The sequence below is a fragment of the Melitaea cinxia genome, chromosome Z (assembly GCF_905220565.1).
Source record: "Melitaea cinxia chromosome Z, ilMelCinx1.1, whole genome shotgun sequence".
In the NCBI taxonomy this organism is placed as follows: Eukaryota; Metazoa; Arthropoda; class Insecta; order Lepidoptera; family Nymphalidae; genus Melitaea; species Melitaea cinxia.
In genome coordinates, this window is record NC_059424.1 from 6446063 (window position 1) to 6458568 (window position 12506).

General features: G+C 32.8%; 1 protein-coding gene across 1 annotated transcript in view; it reads right to left on the reverse strand.

The window, feature by feature from the left end:
- The window catches only part of LOC123668366 (coiled-coil domain-containing protein CG32809), a 169589-nt gene that overhangs the window by 73548 nt on the left and 83535 nt on the right, over positions 1-12506 (reverse strand). The window contains exon 3 of the mRNA XM_045602099.1: positions 8962-8994. Coding sequence (XP_045458055.1) covers positions 8962-8994 — 33 coding nt within the window. The remainder of the gene's footprint in view (positions 1-8961; positions 8995-12506) is intronic.

Below are 12506 nucleotides of genomic sequence, written 5' to 3' on the forward strand. Positions count from 1 at the left end.
TAAATAAAAATAATGATGAAAAGTAATTCTAATTCTAATATGGATATACTATAATAATAATAATTTAAGTAGTTAAAGCTGATTTTTTAATAAGTTAGATAGCTCGCGTAAAAGTGAGGGTTTTAAAAACTGTCTGTTTGTCAACTTGAAATTTAAATTTGAAACGAGACTCGTTAAAACAGCTTCGATGAAACACAAAGGTTTTTCATCGGAAACCAGAATCAAAAACTTTCTACATATACCTATGTCATATCAAAGTATTCAATTTATCCATTGTTTTCTCTTTTTGTAACGACCATCTGAATCAAACAACGAACAAGTTCGTTTGATAGCGTTCATTTTTCACGTTTGACGCACGAAATAAAATACATAATACACATATTGGAATTTTTAATAAATTTTTGAACGAAATACCAGTATCAAGTCATACGTGTTAACACGGATATTTTCCATACACATGTATATTGTAGCAAAAGGAGGCAAGTCTACATTTTACTTGCAGGGAACAAATTTCTATACTATCAAATATTTCAAAACGATAATATCTTACTCACTTACTTAACAATTTTGAGCATTGTATATATATTATATGATAAAATTATTTTGATTTCATCCAAATATTTAGCAAGATTCGAATCGATTCTTTTATCTATCACGTATAATTTTATAATGAGGTTTTGAGTACAAATTCAAATTATTAATGTATGTCTTAAGCATATGAAAGGTTTTTTTTAAGTAACTAGGTCAGCAAACAGGCGTACGGCTCGCCTGATGGTAAGCAATTAGCGTAGCTTATAGACGTCTGCAACACCAGAAGCATCGCAAACGCGTTGCCGACCCTATCCCCAATTCCCCCAGGAGTTCTAGTCACCTTACTCACCAACAGGAATACAACACTGCTTAAAATTAAAAACAGCAATACTTAGCTGTAATCTTCTGTATGGTCGAGGTACTACCCCAGTCGGGCTGCTTCATATTTTGAGCAGGAAATTTCCTGACGTTCCCTACCTCAGTCAGATATTTCGCAATTTAGTCGACAAGACATAATTCATTTTTAATGTCCACCCATTGAATTTCAATATGACCAAATTAAAACATCTTAAATATTTATAACATACACACACGGTCGTCTGTTCCTATGGTAAGCAACTTAAGCTTGTGTTACAGGTAACAGTCGACTGTTATAACTATTTTTTTTTATAAATATACATACATAGAAATAATACATATATAAATATACGAATACAAATATTACACCCAGACTCAGGCGGGAATCGAACCCGCAACCCGCGGAACAGAAAACTGGGCCACTATAAACTGCGCCAACGGGCTAGTCGTATGTAATACGTATAGAATGAAGTAAATGTATATAATAAATTTTAAACGTTGCCTGCATAAATATATAATATAAATATAATATAATATATATAATATAATATATAAATAAATAAAAAATAAATAAATAATAAACGGTTCAGTAAAGTGGTCACAAAGGAATAGAGTTCGTAAATTGGCGTCTTATAAAGAATAACACACATACATATTTACTGTGTCTATAGAATATATATAATTATAATTGTGTTTGCTCGCTAACGAAAAAATCCAACTACAATTCGATATATCCGGGATTCCATCATCAGATCCCGGTTTTTTTAACATAGTACAACACCTGGGATATCTCCTTTCAAACAAAAAAGAATTATCAAAATCGGTTCATAAATGACGAAGTTATCCCCGAACATACATAAAAAGGATATATAATATATATTATACGGTCGAATTGAGTAACCTCCTTTTTTGATTTCGGTTAAAAATGAATCACTAAATGAAGTGTAAAACTCGAGAACGACTAGACCGACTCGGCAATTTTATTTTTAAATTATCTAATAATTTGCAAGAAGATAGTTACGGAATGAAAAATTAGGCGAGTTGCACAATTTTGATTTGCAAGAAAGAGTAGCGTCTGTCAGGTCAGCTAGTAAATTTTTGATCAACGCTAAACTTGAAACAAACTAAAAGAACGCGATACGCTATGGTTGCCATAGTAATGCGATCAGGAACGCTTGTTACGTAGTAGGTACTCGCTGAAATAGCGACTCACAAAAAAATGCAACAAAATCTCGTACAAGTGCGCGCATGCATTTATATGTATTGCACATTATGGATATTCATTGTTTCTAAATATAAACTTCAACTTACAAGGTATTTAAGGTGTTTTACTAGAATTAACAAATACTTTGCTAACACTAATCGACGCCACTTTAACCATAATAAGAGAGATTGAGACAAAAACGCTTCAAACTTATACAAATTGAATATTCTCTTTAATCCGCTTAAACCATACAAGGTATTCTCTCTATATAACGTTAAACTATAAATACTATGTTAATGCTACAGACAGGTAGAGGTTTGGACAGATTACATTTAACGACGTGCTGAAAGCCGTTCATGGTACCTTTTCGATAATATTGATGTTACTATTCAGAACTACTGTTTGGAAATTCAATTTCTGTGTTGCATATTCGTGTATTTGGGCCTTGCATGTGAAAATCGGATTTTGTCGAACTAGCCGCTTTGACCTGAAAGATATGGCGTTGTTTTGAAATTCCAAATTTATGTCATATTTAGGCTCGAGTATTTTTATTTCACATTTTGCAATTCATTTGGTTCTATGCTTATTTTTTTTGACGACGTAATATTCACAACACTGTATTAATTTAACTCTATTTTTATTGAAAAAAAATTATATTTCGTAATCAGGAAATATGTAAAACTAAAATATATGTATATCGCATCGCAATCAGCCTGTAAAAATCCATTGTTGAGCATATATACTAATAATGATTTCACTGATAATAATAACAGGTACACATAAAAAAGAAACAAAAAAAAACTAAAAGAAGAAAAACATCATTAAAAATAGTAAATGAAAGACTTTTATTAAGTATTTCATCGGGTTTTTACCGCACACTTCTTTTGCACGCACCTGTAGAACAGCTGAAAGGATACTATATTTACAGACTTACAGATCTTCCAGATCGTGCTTTGAAAAGATGTGGTGATAGGGTAAAGGTGTTTTTTGAATCCTTGCATATTATAATTCATAAAATAATCAAAATCAAAACTCATGTATCGAACAGAGGTAGAGGGATAACAAGGCAATACGTTCTTGCAAAATTTTCTTGTAAACATTTAATAACCTTATATTTTTTTTAGTATAATTACTATCCCTAACAAATTAACCCCTTTACAATTTTCCTTTCTATAAAAGAAGAATCATCGAAATAGGACTAATCATCTAAATAGGAATGGATCGCACCAAATTGGTTTCGGAACGTATTCATTTGTCTGCACTGATGTTTCCGTTACTAGTATACGCATATTTTAGACTCCCTTTACCTCCCTTGCGTTCAATACGCTCCAGGTAGTGGACACTCCCTAAATAGCTGCGAGAGAAAAATTGACGCTGTAAATTTTAAGCTCATTATTTTAACCGTATATACTTCAGTTTGTTTGACGTTATTGTCATGTCATTAAAGGAACATATTCCACATTTAGGAACGAAGCTTTTTACGGCACGCTTGGAGGAGATAGGGATTTTGCAGCGCGATAGAAGTGAAACAAATGTGCGATTAAAACCGTAAGAAAAATATATAACGAAAGTGACGTAATATTTTTTAAAACAACAGTCGTGTATGGCGTATGTAAGACCGAACTCATTCAACGTTAACAGCTATAAATATTTGGTGTTTTTTGGTAAAATAATGAATTACGATAGATATCGATGAAATACAATAGATTGGTGTGTAGTGTCTAATTGTATAGTAAAAAATATGGCGTACTTCCGACCACAGACAAATAAAGTAATAGTATAGTTTAGTAAAGTGACACAAAGAGCAAATGAATTAACAATATTAATAAGCCATAGATGAAAGTAATATTTGTTTTATATTCAAATATTTAACGATACCATATTGCTGAAATTATTTAAAAAACCTGATAATTTATTGAATATTATTTTTAAGGATTAGGAGAAGTGCAGAATTACGAGAAAAACTAATAATTAATCGAGCATCTTTTTAAAAGACAACAAACTTATATTTCGTTTATGTAAATTGGTCGGTAAAAAAGACGTTTCAAATAAAATTTGGAACACAATATTGGCCTGTGTCTAGTAAAAAAAAGTCACCCCTTTTACTATTGTTATCACATTATTTGTATTTACTATGATTAATAAACCTTGCTCCGGCGGCGTACTCTCTCTCTAACATCTAAACAAAAGGTCTGATAACTGGCTGAATGATTGTTTTTCAAGAAGCTCTCATTGGATAATCTACAGTCCCACAAAATTATCCTGTGAACTACGGAATAATTTTGTGGGACTAACATTTAATATATAAAATTCTCGTATCGCGGTGTTTGTAGTTAAACTCCTCCGAAACGGCTTGACCGATTCTCATGAAATTTTGTGTGCATATTGGGTAGGTCTGAGAATCGAACAATATCTATTTTTCATCCCCCTGAATGTTAAGGGTAGTCCACCACTAAATTTTTATTTTTTATTTTTATATAAATTATTTATTTTTTATTTTATTATGATTTGACGTTGAAAAATACATACAACCATAAATTTCACCCTTCTACCACAAACCCCTATTTTAAATAGCCTTTAGCGGCAAGACAACGGGTAGTTCTGAGATCGATCAACATCTATTTTGCATACCCCTCAGTTATAGGGGGTTAAGACGGTTAATAAAATGTTATGAAATTTTGTGTGCATATCGGGTAGGTCTGAGAATCGGCAAAACATCTATTTTTCATTCCCCTAAGTTATAAGGGAGAGGGGGGATTGAGAAGGTTAATAAAATAATAATGGCAAAACAACGTTTGCGGAGTCAGCTAATTTTACTATGAAATATTAACATTTGTAATATTTTGTAAGCATTTTTCGCGCTCAACATAAAAAAAAAACAATATACATATAACAACTTAATAACAAATTGCGTTACGGTAACATAAACTTATTAACAAATTGTAGTTTGTAAAAAATTAAAATATAGGTAAAGAACGCGGCCTCTTTTCACCTTTAAAAATATAATAACCACATACCTATTTGCCTTACAAAATAGGTGTTGAAATTATATTAAAAAATATTAATTTCCTGTACTCTCGATATCCGTATTTGAATAATTTTTATATGTTTCAATAATAAACTGATATTTGTTTTTAATGAAATAAATAGTAAATGAAGTTTTATAAATTTTTGTGAGCTAATTGAAAATTTGGCTACATTAACAGCACTTAAAACTACAAATATCCATAGTACAGTTTACAGTTGACGACCGCTCTGATGTAATGGTGCGTGTGCCATGTCGGCGGTGCCTAAACACCGGCGGTCGCAGGTACTAACACCGCTCGGAAAGGATATTTGTGTTTATACAAATATTTACATATATCCGGTCTGGTTGTAAGTCTTAGTGGGTCTCCCCACCGTGCCTCGGAGAGCATGTTAAGCTGTCAGTCCCGGTTATTATCATATACACCTGATAGCGATCGTTACTCATAGTAGGAAAGATATCCGATATCAATCCGCATTGGAGCAGCGTGGTGGATTTAGCTTTGATCCTTCTCCTACATGGGAAAAGAGACCTTTGGCCAGCAGAAATTATAAGGATAAGGAGTTGTCTACCTAGTTTACCTATTTCAGTGAAGATTATTTTTTTTTGCAGAGTTCAAAACTATTTTAAATTAATATAATCCCGTTTTTTTTTGTTAAGCATAAATGCATGTGTTGTTGCATATTCATTTTTATACATATTATATATATATAGCTGTAAATACGGAACGAGATCATATAGTAAAAATATGAAACATACACAACAATTTTTAAATTAGAGAATGGGGCTGCCCGCCCCCCGCCCACTCTGATCCAATGGGTGGTCATGGTCACGCAGTACGAGTAAATACATATTAATCCAACCATTCAACTGTATAGATTTCTAGATACGTTTGTACAAATACCTTTATATACAAATATTATTTACTGTGTTTGAAGTAAAATCTTCTTTATGTTAATAATCTGGTCCGTAAGGAAAAAGGGTCGCTTAGAAAATCTTCAATATCTTTAAAAGTGCCTTTTCTTTAGAAAATCATCTTCAAACGTTCCTGACCTAGCTTTATGAAATAAAGACTAAATTAAAGATTATGTTAATGTTTCAATTAAGTAATTGAAAGAAAAAATAATTCAAGCTTTTTTTTTTATTACATGTAAAATAAATAAAGACGTGTACATGTAAAATAAATACTGCTTTTATGTGATTTGGCATATTTTCTTTTAGGTTTTGAGCCGCTGTTGCGGAATGTTCTGCCTTCCTCTATCAGAGCTTCTTTCATTTCACGTAGCGTGATTGGAGGCGGAACCCGCTGACATACACGTCGTTCAAGTTTGTCCCAATGTTCAATGAGGTTTAAGTCGGGGCTGGATGCTGGCCACTCCTTGTTTGTGATACCAACTTCTTGAAAATAGGCTAACACTATTTTATCTGTATGCGGTGTCTTACATTAAAACAGCATTTTCGCCCATGTCCACTAAAAATGGACCAACGTGGTCATTCAGAATTTCAGTGGTGTATCTTTCTGCAATTAAAGTTCCACTTCTATCACCACTAGCTCAGTGCGGATTTCGTAAGACGTCCGTTTCGTAAGAAGGTCACGTGAACAGATCTTTCACCGTATGGTACTTTTTCTTCTATACAAGTTTGGTTATAGTGCTCTCACAATCTTCTGTACACTCTTTTCCTTCCGTCGTGCCTGTATATACAGAACCTAGACTCGTCTGAAAAATAACTCTTGACCAGCCATTTAGAGTCCAATTTTCGTGTTGACTCAAAATAACTCAAAGTCGAGTTACTGTGGTGTCTTTCTAGTTTTGGGCCATTTGCAAGTCCATTAAGGCTTTAAATTTTCTTCAGCCAGGCGCCGCCTTACTGTATCCGTAATCAGAGTGTTTCCTCCAGCTCGTAAATGATGATTCTTTACTTCAACAGCAGTAAGCAAGCAATTTCTCTAAATTGTTGACACTATATAGGTATATAGCGATCGCTTAAACGCTGATCGCGAAACGTTGGAGTGAACTCACTGAACTGTAAGAAAGAGTCACCAACAGTTTTTGCTGTGTTTCGCTAACTGTGCTCATCTTCAAGCATTATCAGGATACTGGTACATCCTTCAGAAATTAACGACTGGACTTCGGATAAAATTTATAAGGTACAATTGATTTTTATTTTTTGGTACTAAGCTTTGTTACTTTTTGGTTACTAAATTCAAAAACGACCAATTTACATTTTCAGTTTTTTATGACGACTATTAAACATAAATAAAAAGTTTTTAAATATTACTTTATGTAGCATTAAATATTCTATAATAGAGTCTTTATTTCATAAAGCTGGATCAAGTACTTTTGAAGACGGAGCGAGGTGGCGAATGCTAGCGCGACCCCATCTCGCCCCACCCAGGCGGACGACTGCTCACACGTGGTGATTTTAGTAGTCAGTAGGAGTTTGACATGACCCTTTGGCGCCCCCGTGCTAAAGGGTATCCATGAAGGATTATCCCCACATAAAAACAGTACTTTTAAAGACGAAATTGAACATACATTTTTAAACAGATTAGGTAAATAGTAGTAACTAGATTAAAACAGACATTTCTTGTTTGCAACTAACAAAAAGGACGAAACAACATTTGGTACAATCCATAAATGTAATAGCTTTTATGCCGTTAGTTTACCAAACGAAATGTTAACAAATCAATACTAAAATAATTATGTTTTTATCTACCTAGCAACAAAATTATATTTGCCTGTACATACATGGCTTGTAGTTTTTCACTGTCCGTGCTTGACATTACTTTTGTTTTTACATATAATTTGAGTAAACATCACTTGTGTCCATTGTAACAAAATAAATTTTTCTGATTTTGGAAATTGTTATATAGAAGATTTTGTCGGTATACAAGCATACGGCTCACCTGATGGTAAGCGATTACCGTAGCATTATAGACGCCTGCAATACCAGAAGCATCGCAAGCGCGTTGCCGACCCTACCCCTAATCCCCACAGGAGCTCCGGTCACATTAATGACCGCTGGAACACAGCACTGCTTGTGAGCAGTATTATTTGTTGTGCCCTACCTCAGTCACAAAAGCTATATAATTTTCTAAATAGGCTGTTTAGGATTTAGTTTTTTTTGAAAATGTAAATGACATATCTAAAGATCATCATGAGTTAATTATAAGAACAAGAATAAGAATTAATAAACGCTTCACACTCAACGGATCCCCCGTAGGATTTTCTCCTGTGTTAGGGGTCTGGAAACAAATACAATACACAAACACAACGCCCAGACCAAGACTAACACGAACCGCGACGCCAGCGCAACAGTCAGTGCTATTACCGCTACGCTAACATCTCTAATATATATATTACTATATACTAAGTTCAGTAATATTTCTGCTGAAACATATTTATGTTTTTTTTTGGTTGTCTAGATTATTATTATCCTTATTTATTTTTTACGGTGAAATACTGGTGTCTCAAAAACACTGGAACGTGTAGTGAAGTGGATATGGCCAAGCCTGGTGAGTTATATCGGTCAAAGTATAACGTAAACGGTTTTTTTTAATAAGGTATTTTACTGTAACGTAGATTTAATTTAACTGAAGTTATAAAATGAAACCTCTTTATTTTATAACCGTTGAAAATTAAACGTTCATTCTCTGGCCTTTTGTAGCAGAAACATTTTAATGAACAAGATTTAAAAATCTTTTCTGTTGCCAGGTGTGAAATTTGTTCTTGACAGGTTTGTAAGGCTTTGATCTTTAAATTTTTAATTAATATAAAAATGTTATTTGTTTAAATATTTGGTTTAATTTAATTAATTAAATATTTATAAAATATATACTCACCGTCAATCCTAGGGTCTCCTTGCCAATCTTCCTCTGCAAAAAAGAAATAATTAAATAATTAATGAGTCAGTCACAACATGTCTTTTATTCGGAGCAAAATTCAGAGCAGCTTGTCTTTGGAAGTACCTCAACCTTACAGAAGATCACAGCTAAATAACAATGCGCGGACAGTGTTTTGTCCCTATAGTGAAAAAGGTAGCACTTGCGATAATTCTAGTGTTCCAGGCGTCTGTAGGCTACGCTAACCGCTTACCATCATGTGAGACGTACGCTTGTATGCCAACCTAGTCGTATAAACAAAATTATTATAAATGTTCGCTATTCATTCAATTTACTTTGCCATAATGTTACGATACTTACAGCAATATTTTACATGTATCTGTATGCACATAAATAATATGCATTACATAATGTTATATACATTAACGATGTCTTTTTAAGTATAATTTAATTATATAAAGATGGCTTCACAGCACTGGTATCATATGATATCAAATAAGGAAGAGGTGATTCACAAGAAGTAACATAATAAAAATAAACGCTAATTTTATCACCAATCAACCACCAATACATAGTAACAGCTAAGTAGATCATGCTAACTTTCTTCAATAGAAGCTACATTTTTTTTATATCACTAGGTCGGCAAACAAGCGTACTGCTCAACTGATGGTAAGAGATTACCGTAGCTTATAGACGCCAGCAACACCAGAGGCATCGCAAGCGCGTTGCCGACCCAATACCCAATCCCCCCAGGAGCTCTGATCACCTTACCGACCAACAGGAACACAATACTGCTTGAAAACAGTATTATTTAGCTGTGATCTTCTGTAAGGTCGAGGTACTACCCCAGTCGGACTGCTCCAGATTTGAGCAGGAAATTCCTGCTGTGCCCTACCTCAGTTACACACAACACATTACATACAACAATTACAATTACATACACCAATAACTATACATATCAATGTATAGTACAAAAAGGAAAGGTTTTAACAACGATAAAATTCGACAATCTCGTCAATCTTACATAACAACATTACACAACGCATCAAATCATCTCTCATTATTACAGTGAAATACCAAAATTGAACAACATAACATTCCACGTGCTCAAACAGCAGTAATGACAAACGGATTTTACAAATTATTAACATACCGATTCTAGGTTCGATTGACTTAAGTATGTATGATATGAACAACCGAATTGTTTCAACAATCTTTTGTGGTTTATTACTACGAGTATATTGTTAAAATTAAATAATATACGTTTTTTTGTGCTTCAGCCTGTAATATCCCACTACTGGGCATAGGCCTCTTTCCCCATCTAGGATAAGGATCAGAGCTTAATCCACCACGCTGCTCCAATGCGGGTTGGCGGATATATTCCCTACTATGAGTAACGATCGCTATCAGGTGTACATGATAACAACCGGGACCGACGGCTTAACGTGCTCTCCGAGGCACGGTGGGGAGACCCACAAGGACTGCACAAACACCCAGACCACGGCAAACACCTGTATGGCCAATACAAATGTTTGTCATGTGCGGGGATCGAACCCACAACCGCCAGCGCAACAGGTACAATCCATGGCCGTAACCGTTGCACCAACGCGGCGTCTACGTCTAATATACGTTTATTAACTATTTATTTAATCTTAACAGGTTATTCATTTTTTTCGGAATCAAAAGAAAATTACAAGAATCATAAAGAACACAAGCTAAAAGATTTTGGTTTTTAAATACAAAATAAAAAATTTAAACATTAATTAATAATAAAACAGTACATTATTATTTTTTTTTTTCAAAAGGTGTTAACGTTATATATACTGTGAATAATATTTATAAGAGTATGAATGTAACTACATAAAAGTTTGAGTATAAAAATATTTTAAAATTGATGAGCAAATAATTATTTTTAAATGCTACCGATATGTCGTAAAGCGTATTACACGAATACTTACCATTATCTCGACCTTTTCTTTTTTTCTTTCCACTTGTACTCGAAGACTTGCCGGACTTATCCGACTTATCTTTACTCTTCCACCGACTTAACATTTTTAAAGTAACTTTCACATCGACTGTCACATATGATCTTTTTTCGAAGAAAACATTTTATCTCTTTTCTGTACTGCTGCACATTTTCATTATATTTATTGCAGCACAAACACTTGGTTGATTTTGTTTAATTTAAACTATATTTATTAAATATGGCACTGTTGTATAACTTCATTCCAGGTATTTTATAAATACTTTCACAAACGTAGAATGTTCAAGGGGGATATGTAATTCGTTTAATATATTCGATTGTTTGGATAAGGAACCGCGCCTATAAAGAAGCTGGTAAAAAATAAATAAATTCAACGTTAAGATTATATCAGCGTTTCGAGGTAATAGTTTCTGTTTGAAGGACTTTGAACACATGTCAAAAGTTTTGAGTTTTCTTGGAAATCGCTTCTTAGAACAAATATTAGTAACTATATTAAAAATATTTTTTTTATAAAAAGTATCCTGTGTTACTTGAGTAGAGTACAGTAGTTTTCACGTGAAAGCGTAAAAAACTAAATTACATTCACATTTATAATATTAGTAAGGATTTCTTTGACATAATTCACAAAAAAAAATAACATTAATTTGACGTGTGAATTTATATTAAGTTTTTAATGATGAATTCGTGTTATCATGATAACATCATGCCGATAAACAACATTTAAATAACAGGCATCTGTTATAATAATGTAAAGGTATTTGAATATACCTATGTATAATATCTTATAATGTATTGTTAGGACCTATGAGATATTTCAATTGTAATGAAATTTGCAAAACAGAGCGGAAAGACATCTAACAAAATTTCAAACCACATTCATCAGTTTTTAAACTAATTTTGTGATTATATAACAAAAGTAGAGTATTTTATTTTTAATGTATTTTTTCTTATACATTTATGTGTTTATTTCTTTGTCGTGACGCATTTTCGTTTCATCGAGTTTCAAATCATAATAAATTCTAAAGAAGTATTCCGAATGTCTTCTGAATATTTATTTCCTTTGACTTGATTATTTTATGGAATAAGGGAATTGTGGCCCTAAAAAAGGCGACATATATTTCATTATTTTATGGATTTTATTATTTAATTTAATACACACGCTGCTCTTACCTTTTTCCCTCAATTAATTAATCGCCGAATCTTAAAATACGCCACTGCTTATAGCCGTAATCGAACCGATCGTTTAAAATAAAGTTCTACGACATGTAATAACGATTCTTCATTTTATTTTATACATATAAATATACAGGTAAAACTCGTATTTAAGTAATTAGTTTTGAATCACAAATTTAATGTTCAAAAAATATTTATTTATAGCTTAATAATGTATGTACGTACAGTATATAAGATTAGAAAATAATAATTATAATAATACACTTAATTGTACACCAAAAACAGAAATAATACATAGAAAGAAAGAAATATTTTAATAATATATCATTAGGTGCAAAGGGCGGCCTCATCGCTAAAAAGATATCTCTTCCAGGCAACCTTAGAGCAA